The following is a 17,316-nucleotide window of genomic DNA, read 5'->3' as shown; positions in this document are numbered from 1 at the left end:
AGGCTAATTTGCCCACTGTCTGACTCCATTCTTTCTGCTATGCTATATCCCAGCCCCAGCACATATCACTGATCTATATGGATAACAACCACACCCTTTAGATATTTTTAAGACATATCATACCTGCTTATCCTTAGGAATGCTGTACATTTTGGTAAGAGATTCCATGATTTCAGAAGGGCTTTCTGAAATCTACATTAGAAAAAAAAACTGTTAGGAACAAAAAGTGAACCAAATGTTAAGAACTAACCCAGAGTCAAAGATTCCTCTTACCTTGTCAAGTTGCTCTATGTGAATATAATGTAGTGTGTTACTAGATGTCTGAAATTAAAAAGATAGGAGAGTTGTTAGGAGTCACTGTATACCTTAGCTTCCCCCTGCCATAGGACTGCAAGAGCTATCTGAAAAACAAGCTGTCACCCCCTAGGTTGAAGCCTCAACTGAATGCTCTCAAAAATCAAAATATTCTTTAGAATCCCCCCAAATGTTCATTTTATATATTTTCAGCAAAACTTCTTTGAAACCAGTAGATTAAATATATAATGCACATAGCCAGATACATTTCATGTTCTTCCTTATCCCTTTTTAACCTGTATTGACTTAATACCTACAGCCTCTGTATTCACAGCAGAGTGAATCCATGAAAATGGTTTCTTTCTAAATATGCATTAGAGCTGTTCTCAAGGCACCAATAATCTAGAAAGATTATTTATTATTATTATATATTGTAAGTAGAAAGGAAAAAAAAAAAGATCTTGTTCACTAGGCCACTTCTAAGCCAAAGTGAATTTTGGTATCTCCTCAAAGAATATGCAATGTCCAGATAATTGAAGCAGGACCTTGTAAGCAATACATAAGACTTCTTGCAGGCTGGCTTAAGTAGAGAAAGTTCAGCCGATCACTACCTAGACTATTATACTAAACGGTGGAATTCTCAACTGAGACTGAGAAAAATACACCAGTCCTAACAGTGCCACATAAACAGAGTCCTGTCTTTTGGCAGTTCCAACATAAGTAAGATTCAAACCTATCAGAGCTGGGCAAACAATGAACACTTATTCCTGAGAAGCTGCTGGATATATTTAGCTTGGAAGGGCAGCAACGTAGCTCAACATCATTCCCTCTTTTTACTGAGGAGTCCTAGAAAAGTTGACCCCAGCTACGGATTACTGACTTTATTAGAACAAGTGTGAATGAGACTCACCCTTCTCTCGACTTTGACCTCGGCCCCAGGGTCTGCATAGAATTCAAAGTGTAGTGTAGTTGCACTGGGTGGGTATTTCTGTGTATAAAACACAGGAAAAGAATGAGATACCATCTTCTCTTAAATCTTCCCTTGGACTTAGCCACTTGTCCAACTCAGTGTGACAGCAGAATGAGCAGTGTCCTCAGCAGCTACAGTGCCTTCACTCCTTGTTTTAGCAGAGCTCAGATGTCTTGTAACAACACAGAATCAGGAGGGTGGAGCCCAGAGCTCCAAAAGCTTTCATATTCCTTACTGATAACTCAAGTTATCAGTTGCTCTTTCTTTCAAGAGATCAATTTTGACTGCAGCTATTCTCAAGAGGAAAAAGAGAGGCAAGTCTGCCCCCAATAATTAATAAGAATCCAAGGATGAAGGACAAATACAAGGGTCTAGGTACCAGTTCGAGAATGGAAAAGAACACTCTTATGGAAATCTCAGTGAATATAATCGCCTTTTGAAATATTTTATTCAAACTATGCCTCATGGGCCTACCTTCATAATTCTTTAAATACTCCTTTCCATACCATCCTACATCATTTCTCATGATATCCAACTGCTTTTCTGCACAGGTAGATACCAAGTCAATATAAACCAGACCCTGACAACAATTCCTATTTAACTCTAGAAAAGCAACATGAAAAACAAAGTAAGACTGCAAGAGCACGCCCATTAAAGTGTATCTTTGAAAGAAACCGGTAGCAGTGGTTGTCTCTGGGGATGGAGAATTATTGTATACCCCTTTATACTCTTAGAATTTTTTAACATGTATATGTATTACTTCCTTTCAAAGTACACAAAGTTTTCAAAGTCCTATGACATGCCAAATACCAATAAATAAAAGAATGCATGATTTCTTAATATAGGCTGAGATCAAGATGGGTAACAGACATCATGCAAGCCTAGTAGAGTATATCATACTGTTTTGCTCAAGTGGCCAAGAACAAGCTTGATATACATAAGGAGTCTCAGAATTAATCAACTAAACTTTAAGATGAAAAATAATTTTCTCAGAATTAGAATTCCAAACTGAATACCCTTTAAGATTTATATAGCTTTGATTATTAAAACAGACAACATTCACCTCTCATATTACTCAATATCCACTCATATAATGCACACTAAAGAAAGTATATACCAGCTAAGGTGGGAAAGTAATTTGTTCTATTTGTAGTTTTCTGTGACCAGAAAAAGAACCATTCTCCTAGGGGTAAAAAGGCTTGTTAAGATAAATACACTAAATTTCACTGCAGCCATTTGTCCTATACATGACAAATTGACAAAAGCAGCAGTACATCTGTTGGAAAATACAGCTGCTTCTTGGCACGGAATTGTATCATAATAATCCAGTTGTGCTTTGTGGTTCTATAGCAACGTATCAAAGCAGAGGGGAGGATGGCCTGAGTTCATAGTCTAAACATGGGTTAAAGGTATGAGCAGGACAGGCACGAGGGGTAAACATGGAAAGCACACAGAACACTACAAGTTCTCAATAACCAAAATGGCAGAACTGTTCTCCAAGCAGCCATTCTTAAATCATGCCAGACTGCCCAGAGTTCTGATAGTTCCAGTGAAAAAGTGCAAGGAAGTGTACTTTCTGGGATTTTTCATCACTTTCAAATTGACTCACCAAACGCAGTTTCTTACTCAAGAGATGGGTATGATCATATACTTTGTTTCTGAGATTCTTCATTTACCACCAGTACATTGAGAGCCCAAGCATTTCTAGAAAAGGTATGCTATATCTCAATTGATCTCAGGTTCCTCAAAAGTCCTGAGGTGAAGTGGCAACTTTAAATACCATATATTCATTGTAAAGTAAGGCTCAAAAAGAGATCACGCACAGCTCTGTCAAAAGACACCCATATCCCAAAGAGTTACTTACCATCATATGCAAGTCTCTGCAACATTCTGCAAGTCCAAAGCCATTCTCCTTTCCACCCCAGCTCTTGGAAAAAGAGAAAAGACAGTGTTAAAACAGTGCCTAAGGTAGCTTTGTGTATAAAATATTTATGAGTATGTGGCTGCCTGGAACACAGTGTTGAGAAGACATCCAATGTTAAAGTCAAACAAAAAGAGGGAGCAAAGAGAAGCAAGAACTTCAGTAAGACTCAAGGCAAGATGGTCTGCCTAAAGGTGATTTCTCCAATGAGATCAATTTCATTATTCTGTGAGGATGCTACTGAGAAGAATATAAACAGTTCCTGCAAGCAAATGTATTTTATATGCCTGCAGTCAGGCTTGCTGAAAGGTCAGTCTTGATCCATTGGGTCTTCCTTCAGTACTGTACTGTGCTTTCCAGGCTCAGCCTGCTCACCTCTCACATAGGGTGGAATCACATGCTCTCCAGTTCCTTACTTTTTGACATGAGCCAAAGTGCAAAGTAGACGATTCTGCATTGCTTACTACTACTGTACTCTGCCACCACAAAGTCTAAAAAACTCATCAACAAGTACTAGCCCCTACAGTAATAGGGGAGAATGGCTCAACTGTACACTATTATTGACTTCCAAATCCAAAACCCCAGCCATACAATCTTGCTTAAAAACTAACCTGTATTTTCAACAGCGTTTGAGATATCCATCATTTTTGCCTAATTCTGAACTCTCCCAGGGGTGGGGGTGGGCACTTGTTGAAAACATTCAAGAGTAAGTGCATTAGTCCCCTGGAACAGGCATACAATTGGGGTAAATAACAGACAAACTGAAAAGCTTGGGAAGAAAGGCTGGGGCGTGCAATGCTTTGGGGAATAAGGGCTTTGAAAAGCCCTTTCCACACACTCCTGGGAATCTAGAAGACCACATGTATGCCCAAGGTTGGGCACATTCTCAGAAAAGACCTGAAAAAGCACTAAGTTCCCACATCTCTGGCTGACATCAGGCTCTATGCAAGCCAGAAGTGAAGGCTAAGTGAGAGTTGTAAACTTCCTGGCTGAGTACCGAAGACAGTGAGTATTCACACTGAAGATACCAACATACACACAGACCCCACCGGCAAAGACAGAGATATTTCGGTTCCAGGAGTTTAAAGCAAATCACTAGCTGACCACTAAGCTAATAGAATAGACTTCAATGACCACACAAAACAAAGAATTACGAAGTCAGTTCAGAAAAGTCTAAACAAACAACGACAAATCATAACAACAAACCCTGGGGAGGGGCGAGAATCTGGTTTCCAGAGTTGCCACATATAATATCCAAAATGTCCATTATAGCAACATAAGGAGTGATGCCAGCAAGATGGCCGAATAAGATGTCTCTCACTGCACCCCCCACTCCTGCAATAATTTGGCATCCATTCGTGGAGAAAAGTGCCTTTATGGGAGCTGTGGAAACCAGCCTCATATGCAAAGGGACCTGGGAGGAGGCATACAGGCCTCAGTCCCAGCTGTGGACCCTGCAGTGGCCTGTGAACCAGCTGTAGCCACTCTCAGCAGCTGTTTGAGAGCCCGAGGAGAACACTGTCTTAAACAATCATCCATGGATGATAAAGGTTAAAGGACAAAAGTTTAAAAAAAAATAAGAGCTAAAATAATTTGTTAATGAATACACAATATAAAAAGAGGTAAACTGTGACATCAAAAACATAAAATGGAAGGGGAATAAAAGGGTAAAGTTTTTCAGATGCAAAGTTAAGTTGTTATCAGTGTTAAAATAAAACGATTGTATCTTTTTCTAAAAGAAAAACAACAAAAACAACAAAAAAAGAACTAGTAAGATGGCATTACTAAGTCCCTGCCTATCAATAATTACTCCAAATGTAGATGGACTGATTTTCCAATCAAAAGGCATAGAGTAGCTGGATGGAAAAAAAAACAAGACCCAACTATATGCTACCTACAAGACTCACCTCAGCTTTAAGGACACACATAGGCTCAAAGTAAAGGGATGGAAAAAGATATTTTACACAAGTGGAAACCAAAGAGCAGGGATAGCTACTTATATCAGACAAAACAGGCTTTAACTCATAACTTGTAATGGGAGACAATTAAGGTCATTATAGAATGATAAAGGGGTCAATTCAAAGAGGATATAACAATTGTAAGTTATATGGACAAAATGTTGGAGCATCTAAATGTATTAAGCAAATACTAATAGATATGAAGGGAGAAACAGAGAACAATACAATAATAGTAGGAGATGTCAACATCTCACTTTCAACAATGGATTGTACTGAGAGAAAAATCAAGAAGGAAACATTGGATTTGAACTATACTTTAGACCAATGGACCTAGTAGGCATATGTATAACATTTTATTTAACAGCAGAATACACACTCTTCTCAAACCCACATGGAACATTCTCCTACATAGATTATATGATAGGTCACAAGACAAGTCTTAGCAAATTTAAGATAGAAATCATACCAAGTATCTTTCTGGACCCCAATAGTATGAAACTGGAAATCAGTAACAGGAAGAAAACTGGAAAAATTCACAAAGATGTGGAAATTAAACAATACACTACTGAACAACCAATGGGTCAAAAGAAATCAAAAGGGAAATTAGAAACATCTTGAGACAAATGAAAATGAAAACAAAACACATGAAAACGAATGAGATGCACCAAAAGCAGTTCTAAGAGGGAAGTTTATAGGAATAAATGCCTACATTAAGAAACAAGATCTCAAATAAACCTAATTTTATACCTCAACTTGAAACTTGAAAAAGAATAAACTAAGCCTAAAGTTAGCAGAAGAAAGGAAATAACAAAGATCAGAGCAGAAATAAATGAGAGACTAGAAAAAACACAGAAAAGATTAATGAAAATAAGAGCTCTTTTTAAAAAAACTACTCAACAAAATAGACAAAACTTTAGCTACACTGAGAAAAAAAGGCTGAAGACTCAAATAAATAAAATGAGAAACAAAAGAAGAGACATTACAACTGATACCACAGATACAAAGGATCATTAAGACACTACTATGAACAAACTGTCAACAAATTGGATAACCTAGAAGAATTGGATACATTCCTAGAAATATATAATCTAACAAAACAAAATCATGGAGAAATAGAAAATATGAATAGACCAATAATGAGTAAGCAGATTGAATCAGTAATCAAAAAATACCCCAAAAAGAAAATTCCAGGACCAAATGGTTTCCTTGGTGAATTTCACCAAACATTTAAAGAATAACCAATCCTTCTCAAACTTTTACCAAAAAATTGAAGAGGTGGGAACACTTCCAAACTCATTGCTTGAAAAATTACCATTGTTTGGCCAAAATTACCGATACCAAAGCCAGATAAGGACACTACAAGAACAGAAAACTACAGGCCAGTATCCCTGATGAACAAACTTGCAAAGGTCCTCAGCAAACTACCAGCAAACCAAGTTCAACAGCATATTAAAAGGAACATACACCACGATTTAAGTGGGATTTATCCCTGGGATGCAAAGATGTTTCAACACATGCAAATCAGTAAGTGTGATACCATATTAAGAGAATGAAAGACAAAAATCACATGATCATCTCAAAAGTTGCAGAAAAAGCAATGACAAAATTCAACATCCTTTCATAATAAAAACTCAAAAATGGGGTATAGAAGGAACATACCTCAACATGATAAAGGCCACATATGACAAGCCCACAGCTAACAGCATACTCAAGGATGAAAGGGTAAATTCTTTCCCTCTAAGATCAGGAAGAAGACAAGGGTGCCCACTCTAACCACTCCTATTCAACACAGTATTGGAAATACTAGCCAGAGCCAATTAGGCAAGAAAAAGAAATAAAAGGCATACAATTCAGAAAGGAAGAAGTAAAACTGTTTCCATTTGCAAATGATATGATCTTATATACAGAAAACCCTCAAGGCTCCACCAAAAAACTGTTAGAATTAAATTCAGTAAAGTTGCAGGATACAAAATCAACATACAGAAATCAGTCACATCTCTCCATACACTTTCTGAAAAAGAAATAAGAAAACAATCCCATTTACAATAGCATAAAAAACAGTAAAATACTTAGAAATAAATTTTACCAAGGAGGTAAAAATCTGTACACTGAAAACTATAAAACACTGATGAAAGGCATTAAAGAAGACACAAACATCCTATGTTCATGGATTGGAAGAATATTGTCAAAATGTCCACAGTACCAAAAGCAATCTACAGATTTTAATTACTATCAAAATTTCAATGACATTTTCCCCAAAAATAGGAAAAACAATCCTTAAATTTATATGGAACCAAGAAGACCTCAAAAAACTAAAGCAATCCTGAGAAAGAACAAAGCTACAGGTATCATACTTCCTGATTTCAAACATCATTACAAAGCTATAGTAATCAAAACAGTATGGTGTTAGCATATTTAAAAAGCACACAGACCAACAGAATATAATCAAGAGCCCAGAAATAAATCCTCACATACATAGTCAACTAATATTTGAAAGGGAGCCAATAATCAATGGGGAAAATATACTCTCTTCAATAAATCGTGCTGGGAAAACTGGATAACCAGTTTTCTGGATAACACACAGAAAAATGAAATTGGACCCCCTATCTTATACCATTCAAAAAATTAACCTAAATTAAAGACTTCAACATAAGACCTGAAACCATAAAGCTCCTAAAAGAAAACACAGGGTAAAAAGCACCCCAACACTGGTCTTGGTGACAATTTTTTGGACATGACACCAAAAGCAACAAAGGCAAATTGCATCAAACTAAAACACTTCTGCACAGCAAAAGAAACAATCAACAAAATGAAAAGACGACCTGCTGAATAGGAGAAACTATCTGCAAACCATTATATCTGATAAGAAATTACTATCCAAAATATAAAGAACTCATATTGATACAACTGAATAACAATAACAAAAACCAACCATCTGATTTTAAAATGGGCAGAGGAACTGAATAGACATTTTTCCAAAGACAATATACAAATGGCCAACAGTTACATGAAATGGTTCTCAGTATCACTAGTCATCAGGGAAATGCGAATCATAGCCACAATGATGTATCACCTCACACCTGATAGAATGGCCATTTCCAAGAAGACAAGAGATAACAAGTATTGGTGAGTATTTGGAGAAAAGGGGACCCTTGTGTGCTGTTGGTGGGAATATAAATTGGTATAGCCACTACAGAAAACAAACAGTATGGAGGTGCCTCAAAAAATTAAAAATAGAACTATTATATGATCCAGCAATCCCAGTTCTGCCTATCTATCCAAAAGAAAGGAAATCAGGACAAAGAGATATCTGCACTCCCATACTTACTGTAAAGTTATTCACACTAGCCAAGGTATGGAAACAACTTAAGTGTCTGTCTATGGATGAATGGATAAAGAAGATGTGCTGTACATACACACACACACAATGAAATATTGTTCAGCCACAAGAAAGAAGGAAATCTCCCCTTCTGCGACAACATGGATGGACCTTGAGGGCATTCTAGTTAAGTGAATAAATCAGAGAAAGACAATTACTGTATGGTATCATTTATACATGGAATCTAAGAAAGCTCAACACATAGAAATAGAGGTAAGAATGGTGGTTGCCAGGGACTGGGGATTGGAGGAAATGTGGAGATGTTGGTCAAATCGCACAAATTTCTACTGTGGTAATCACTTTGTAATATATTAAGTGTATCAAATCATCATGTTGTATACCTTTAAGTTACACAATGCTTTATTTCAATTATATCCCCATAAAACCAGAAAAAATTAATTAATAGAAACCATTCCTGAGCAAGTCCAGACACTGGATTTAGTAGGCAAAGACTTTAAATCATCTATTTTAAATATGCTTAAAGCGCTAAATGAAATCATATACAAAGAACTAAAGGAAACCATGAGAATGATGTTTCATCAAACAAAGAATGTCAATAAAGAGTCAGAGGTTATAAAAAAGGAAGCAAATAGAAATTCTGGAGCTGAAAAAGCACAATAACAGAAATGAAAAATTTGCTAGAGTGGTTCAACAGCAGATGTAAGCAGGGAGAAAAATGAATTAATGAACTTAATTAAATATATATAATGTTAGGTGGCAATATGTGCTACAGAAAAAAAATGAAGAAAAGTGTAATAGGGAGTAAGGTAGGTGTTCTAATTTTAAAACAGGATGGTAGGGAAGACTTCACTGAGATGGTGGCTCTTAAGACTTAGAGAAGATGAGGGAGCAAGCCATAGAGACAACTGGGGATGTAGCTGTGCAGAGGCCCTGCAGCAAGAGTGTGCCTGCCACTGTCCAGGAAAGCAAGGGTGCCAGTTATCTGGAATGGACTGAGCCTGGGGGAAAGAAATGTGAGGTGAGGTCAAAGTTTGATTTTGTACACATTACAATTGATATCCAGCAGAGATTTTGAGAAGGCAGTAAATATACAAGTTTGAGGTTCAAGGAAAACATACAATTTTTGGAGTCAATGGTCCTTAAAACCATGAAATTGGATCAGATCACCTAGGCAGAATGTACTGATAGCTGGATAAGACACAGAGCCTGGGGTGGAGTCCTGGGCCACTCTAACACTCGGAGGCAGCAGAAGAGGAGGCACCAGTCAAGCAGACATAGAAGGGCAACAATGGAGGACCAGGAGGGTGGTTTGGAAGCTAAGACTTTAAAAATGGTATTTTCAAAGAATATTTAATGCTGTGGGAAAATACTCACCATAGGTTACATGGGGGGGAAAGCAGCATATGAAACACAATGTTAGTTATTTTTTCTACATGGTGGTGATTGAGGATTATTATTATTTTCTTCTTTATACTTTTTTGTATTTTCTTAATTTTCAACACTGAACATGCATCACTTTTATAAAAATTCTGACAAATTTATTTGAAAATAAATATTGGAAGGTGAAAAAAAAAAAGAATCAATGAACCTGATGACAGGTCAATTGAGATTACCCAGTCTGAAGAGCAGATAGAGGAAAAAAAAAGTAAATAGAAGTTAAGAGATCTGTGGGACTTCACCAAGTATACCAACATATACATAATGGGAGTCCAAGGAGAAGAGACAGAAAAAGGGGCAGAGATTATTTAAAGAAATAATGGCCAAAACATCAAATTTGACAAAAGACATGAATCTATAAATCCAAGAAGCTCAATGAATTTCAACAGGATAAAACGACATAGATCCACAGAAAGACACATTATAATCAAATTGTCAAAGGCCAAGACAGAGAGAATAATCTTGAAAGCAGAAGGAGAAATGTGACTTGTTATATACAAGGGATCCTCACAGCTGATTTTTCATCAGAAACGATGGAGGCCAGAATGCAGTGGGAAGACATATTCAAAGTGCTAAAAGAAAATAACTGCCAATCAGATTCTATATCTGGCACAGTTATCTTTCATAAATGTAGGAGAAATTAACACTTTCTCAGATAAAAGCTGACAGAGCTTGTTGCTAGTAGACCTGCCTATAAGAAATGCTAAACGGGAGTCCTTCAGGCTGAAATGAAAGGACACGCCACAGTAACCTGACTCCATACGAAGAAATTAAGAACACCAGTAAGTTAACTTCATAGGTAAATATAAAAGGCATTATTAATGTATTTTTGGTTTGTAACTCCTTTTTTTCTGAGTGTTTTAAAAGACAACTACATAAAAAAGTAAATTCTACATCTATGTTGATGGGCACACAATATATAAAGATGTAATTTGTGGCAACAACATACAGTGGGAGGAAAGTGCTATATAGGAGGAAAGTTTTTGTCTACTCTTAAAACTAAGTTGGTATTAATTTGAACTAACTTTTCATTAATGAAGATGTTAGTTGTAATACACAGGGAAAACATTAATAACTAGACAAAAGATAAATCAAGAAAACATAAGACTTGAACATTAAATCAACCAGACCTAGCAGATATATACATGTATATAGAACAATCCACCCCGCAACAGAATATACATTCTTCTCAAGTACATACAAAATAGTCTCCCATATAGACCATATGTTAGGCAACAAAACAAACTTTAAGAAACTTCTAAAAAAGAATAAAATCATACAAAGTATCATATCCAACAACAGAAAGAAATTAGAAATCCGTAACAGAAGGAAATCTGGAAAATTCACGAACACGTGGAAATTAAACAATATACTGTTAACAACCAATGGGTAAAAGAAGAAATCAAAAGGGAAATTAGAAAATTCCTTGAGACGAATGAAAATGAAAACACTTCATATCAAAACTTATGGGATACATTTATGGGATAAAGCAGTGCTTAGAGGGAAATTTACAGCTGTTAATTGCCTACATTTAAAAAAGAAAGATCTCAAATCAGTAACCTAACAGTCCACCTTAAGGAACTAGAGAAACAGCAGCAAACTAAACCCAAAGCAAACATAAAGAAGGAAATAGTAAAACTGGAGCAGAGATAAATGAAACAAAATAGAAAAACAGAATCAGCTAAACCAAATTTGTTTCTTTGAAAATATCAACAAAAATAGACAAACCTTTAGCTACACTGACCAAAAAAAAAGTATGTTCTTGCTCTCTCAAGCTTGTTCTTTTAAAATATACATACAGGAGGAACCAGAGAAAAGGGAAAGATTTAAGACAGCTATTCTGTTCATCTTCAATAACAACCAGAACAAGTTACTTGATTTCTCTGATCTTTACTTCAAAATCGAGCCTATGCACAGGGGCATACCTTATTTTACTGTGCTTTGCAGATACTGCTTTTTTAATTGAAGGTTTGTGGCAACGCTGCATTGAGCAAGTCTACTGGTTTTTTCATTTTTCCAACAGCATTTGCTCACTTCATGTCACTGTGTCACATTTTGGTAATTCTTGCAATATTTAAAACCTTTTCATCATTATTATATTTGTTATGATGATCTGTGATCAGTGATCATTGTTATTACTATTGTCATTATTTTGGGGTGCCACAAACCATGCCCATACAAGATGGCAAATTTAATGGAAAAAAAAATATGTGTTCTGACTGCTCCACTGACTGGCTGTTCTACCATCTCTCTCCCTCTCCTCAGGCCTCTCTGTTCCCTGAGACACAATAATATTGAAATTAGGCCAATTAATAAACTTACAAGGGCCTCTAAGTATTCAAGTAAAAGGAACAGTTGCACATCTCTCACTTTATATCAAAAGCTAAACATGATTAAGCTTAGTGATTCTTACACGTTGGATCCATTTCTGGAAATTTTCCACTGTTATTACCACACTATTTTAATTCCTTTTAGCTTTATAAAAAAAGTTAATACCCAAGAGGAAGAGTATTTCCTCATTCCATTTTCAATATTTTCTTGGCTATTCCCAGGACTTCCAGTGAAGAAACATGGAATTTGCTGAGAACTGTGAGGATAAGGGATATATAAATACTTGATGCCACATAGGGGTGACAGGTAAGTCAAACCAAGGATCTGAATTTGCAAGGCGGAATAAGCTTGCAAGGTGGAATAAGCTTGAAAGGCTATATATCTTCACAATTACTTTCCTTTTGTTTCTTCTGTTGTCACAACTAATTGTTTTTTAGAATACTTCAACTATTACTGTCACCACTAAATCTTTCTATCTTTTGTGATCTAATAAAAATCAAGTGCCTACAATAAGAAAGTTGTGGTAAGCTGGGATCCTTAAAAGACCATGTCAAGCCATGATTCATGAAAGTCTGTGATGTTGTGACATTTCTGAGATATTACCATTATTAAATACAAAGAAACATTTCTTACAAAATTATGTAAAGTTAATATGGGAAAACACTGATGCTAGTATGTTAAGTAAATAAAGTAGGATATCAAGTTACATATACTATATGCATTCAGCTATGTAAAGAAATATGCATAAAGACTAAGAAAATGTACCAAAATGTGAAGAGTAGATACATAATTATGATAAATTTTCTTCCGTACATTTCCAAAATTTTTAAATACCAAGCACATATTTTTATTATGATGTTTGTTTTGCAGCCAACAAGATAAACCTACAGAATGTTTAAGATGCAAGGGTACTTATTAGTTAGTACTAAGAAGAACTAGTTCTTTGTCCTTTTAATTATGCCCCTATATCACTTTCTCAACTACTATGTGAGCTTTTTAAAGAAAAGAACATGTTTTATACTATCTCCCGCGCAGGATTAGCCATATACTTCTTGAATATTATCAAGTGGAAGAGTTGGGTGTGGATTCAAGGAGCTGTGTCTCAGGCTGACACCCAGGTTTGGAACATAAACCATGCCCAATCAACTCTACAAACTGCAGTTATCACATTTCACACTTTATCAGGGGCTAAAAGCCCATGGGCTTTTCCTAAAAATAACGTAACTTCTGAATCTCATCATCTTCACCTACTCCATAGAGTTACCATATGATCCTGGCAATTAAGTAGATACCCAATAAATAACATTTATATCAACCATGGCATATTTGACACCACCTCACTAGATGGGATTTGCTCAAGAATGGGTATGTATTCAGGTATCAGAGAAAAGGTCTTGATGCCTTTTGGGATGGAACTATAAGAATCTGGTAAGATTTTGTAACTTTGCCCAATAGGATAGATTAAACCAATGGTTCTCAAAGTATGATCCCTGGACCAGCAGCCTCAACATTCCCTGGAAACTTATTAGGAATGCACATTACTGGGCTCTGCCCTAGGCCTAGTGAATCAGAAATGGGGGTTGTGGGAATTGAGGTAAAGGGGTATGAGCAGACAGGGGAGGGAGACTTATCTATGCTTTAATAAATCGACTCTTTCTCATGCATGCTCGAGTTTGAGAACCAGTGTCCTAGACCCTCACAAAAATCAACCAACTGGCTTTTAACTGATTCAAGTCTTCTTGGAGAACTTCTGCTGTATTTGCAGTTCACTAATATCTGTGCATAGTCACAATTGGCTCACAACATTGGGTTAACTGAGTCACTAAAAAACTATCATGAGAAAATGGTTAAAAATAATCTTGTATTTGCAAATCCAAGAAAATATGCTAAAATTTTAAGGGAGGCTCCATCTGGATGAATATCAGGTGATTAACATTCTCTTTATACTTTCCTATACATCCTAGAATTTTTGCAATACGTTACATTTATAATCACACAAAAATGATTTTAAAGTAACCATGCACCTAAAAATAGCCTGAAACTTGAGTTGTATGACTTGTGAGGTAACCATTTATTATTCAGCTTTTAAAAAGTTAGCTCTACCAACTTTCTTCCAAGAAAGCTTTCTAGCAATGGCTACCTCTCTCAAACCTGAGTATGTATTATCAGTTTGCCTCTACAAACACTGGACAATAGTTTGAGTAAGCTGAATTTAACATGAGCCTTTTTGCCTTCAATTAACAATCATTACCACCACACACCAATTACTGAGCGCAGCACTAAGAACCCTACATTTTATTTTATTCTGAAAATACTCTTAAGGTAGATATAACTAAATTCTCAGATGAGAAAACTGCTATCAGAGCTAATAAGGTAGGCCAGGACTCAAAATCCAGATCTTTTATTGCAGCCAATGTTTCCCTCCAAACAGAATCTGATTCTAAACTTTCTTTCCAGAAGAGAAGTGGCCATTTTTGAACAAAGAGAGATTCTCTTTGTGAGCAGAGATTCATGAAATCTCTCAAAATTACTTCATAAAATTGAGAATACTTCCTAGGATTTTTGGGGTACCTTAGTTAAATGGGCCCCAATAGTTCTACTCAATTAGGCCAGTAAAGTTAACTTACGGATTCCTATTCATTTTGACACTGCAAGAAACACCTGTGAAAAGGAATAACAGGGTCCAACTTCTGTGTCCTTCCAACTCTTCACCCATGACTCACCTCTGCCAAATGCTGCAGCCGGGTTAGCAGTGGGGTTCTCTTGTCAGATCCAAGGCGTGTGATATAATTTGATCTTTTGCTAAATACGTACAGAAGGTTGAGGACTGCCAGCACCACTTGCATATCAGAAGAAGCCAATAAAGTTGTCAAATGCTACCGGGGACAAAAATGGGGGGGCAAGTTCATGGTATCAGGCATACAAGACCTTGAAAACTTGAAATGCCATGGATTTACAAAGCTATCAAGAAGTTTAACAATACAAAAAAAATTTATAAATATTTGAGCACCTACAACATGTAACCTTATGCCCAAGCAGCTTATAATCTGGCAGCAAGCCGGAAAGTCCAATTTAAGTTAAAAAAAATGTGAACAGTTCAAAATTACATAGGTGTCTCCACAGGAAGAAACAGATTACAAAAGAGACATATGTAATATTTTAATACATAGCAGAACTCAAGAACATTAAGTTTCCAACTAGACTAAAAGTATAGACTAAGATAATTTTATGCTCCTTCTGTATCCTTTACAACAAATACAAAATTGGAATTAATTAAAACACAGGGTTCTTCATATAGAAACTAAAAATAACAACAGCTGGTGGCACTTATGACTGTTACAATACAGTGTATGTAACAATAACCCAAGAGTAACTATTTTTGCTTTTTAATACAATCAAAATTTACCAATATATTGAAACATTTGGTTAGTGTTAAAATCAGTATGTAATTTAGCTGGAAATGAACCAAAGTATTTCTGGTTGCTGATTATCCACAGAAGGCTATGGATTTCCTTTTGCAGCTTATCTATTTCATCTTCAACAGACTGCTTAGCCATCCCCTACTTAAAACTTCAGGTATTAGGTCTTTAGTTCAGTTATTCCACTTCTCTTCTTAAGCCATTTACTTTCTACCTGTTTGTTCTGATTCTGATTCTGTTTCTTTAATGAAGACTTAGGAAAAGTAACACATAACAACAGGGCACTAAATCAACAGTGATAAAAACTCTAAAGTTAGGCTAAAGGAAGAGAGTTTCTTCTTATACTGATTTTTGACCAATTCAAAAGTTCACTAATTCCTGTGCCCACTTTACTCTTTAAGAATACATAGCATGCCATTCATATACATTTTGGGGAGGGGGAGCAGAAATTAAAAAGCAGCACACTAAAACTTAGAAAAGCAGTAAGTGCAGTAATGTGTCAAGGAAATCAAATTATGTCTAATATTTTAAAAGTAATTTGGGGCTGCTCTGATAACCTGGGACCAAGATCAACTCCTGTAAATTCCCAAGAATACACCAATACATGTATTACATTCGCATTAATTTCTTGAATCTTAAAAGGCAAGGTGAAGGTGACAGTAAAGAACCTTCCCATCAACCCTGTGAAGGGTATCTTTAGCCAAGAAACATCCTACCAATGTCTCTGACATTGAAAACCCCAGAACTCCGTAATGAAAAGGAAAGAATCATCAGATAGAACAATTTCCTTATTCTGGACATGAACAATTCTAGTTAAGAACAGATCACAAAGGCTTGAACCTCTCCTACCTCTATGGAACTATACAGATGCCGGGAAAAGCTGTACTCAATGAGCAAGGCTGTGAAGTTCAACACAGCCAAGAGAAGCATCTTTAGTTGTTCTCTTTCTGGCCTATCACACACGAGCATCCATGACATATTCTCCACTGTCTGTCCAGCGTCTGCCAGAATTCCATCGAAGCGGTCCAACAGATCCACCCAGTGATATAACTCGCACTGGAGAGGGGAAGAGAAAGAGGAAGATATAAGAATAAGGTAAAAGTACTGTGTGGGTACTCTGTAGCTGAGCTTTGCTGCAATGGATTGCTAAGCATGACACCTAGACAAGTTCACTTCCCACCTTTGCTTCTCTTCAATCCCCCACCAGTACAGAAACCTATGAGAAAGATCATACTCTGAGCCACATGGACCCGAGTTCATTGCTATATCTATCAAAACCCCTACAGCTAGGTCTTCAAAAGGAGAATTCTGGCTACCTCTGAGGTCTAAAAACACAAGGACTTTCCCTGCCAGAATCCACTTTATCTGAAGTGCTCATTTTTAGAGTTATCCAAAGAAGAGTCTTTTAAGCTAAGAGTAAAAATCCTGAGACTATCTCAAGCTCATATTGTCAGTCAAACTAAAGGAATTTTGTGGTTGAGATTCTTTATCATCACCTGTATAAACATTCTTCATCCTTGGCTAGCAAAATTTTCCTTTTACATTTCTTTCAAAATTTCCTTGGCAACCATTCACAGGCTAAAAATTACTGGTCTAGAGCTGTGCCAGACACACGCTAGATGCTTATTAAGTAATTGCTGAATGAG

The 17,316-nt window shown here is 36.4% G+C and overlaps 1 protein-coding gene across 16 annotated transcripts in view; it reads right to left on the bottom strand.

The window, feature by feature from the left end:
• HUWE1 (HECT, UBA and WWE domain containing E3 ubiquitin protein ligase 1) overlaps positions 1–17,316 on the bottom strand; it is a 142,397-nt gene that overhangs the window by 93,659 nt on the left and 31,422 nt on the right. For all 16 annotated transcript variants that reach the window (XM_057537611.1, XM_057537615.1, XM_057537609.1 and 13 more), the window contains 6 exons: positions 16,520–16,726; positions 14,975–15,127; positions 3,129–3,191; positions 1,205–1,282; positions 274–321; positions 124–192 (listed from right to left, as the gene is read on the bottom strand). In XM_057537611.1, coding sequence (XP_057393594.1) covers positions 124–192; positions 274–321; positions 1,205–1,282; positions 3,129–3,191; positions 14,975–15,127; positions 16,520–16,726 — 618 coding nt within the window. The remainder of the gene's footprint in view (positions 1–123; positions 193–273; positions 322–1,204; positions 1,283–3,128; positions 3,192–14,974; positions 15,128–16,519; positions 16,727–17,316) is intronic.

The sequence above is a fragment of the Balaenoptera acutorostrata genome, chromosome X, assembly GCF_949987535.1.
Source record: "Balaenoptera acutorostrata chromosome X, mBalAcu1.1, whole genome shotgun sequence".
Lineage (NCBI taxonomy): Eukaryota > Metazoa > Chordata > Mammalia > Artiodactyla > Balaenopteridae > Balaenoptera > Balaenoptera acutorostrata.
The sequence above is the reverse complement of the archived record's forward strand: the minus strand, read 5'-3'. Positions and strand labels throughout refer to the sequence as shown.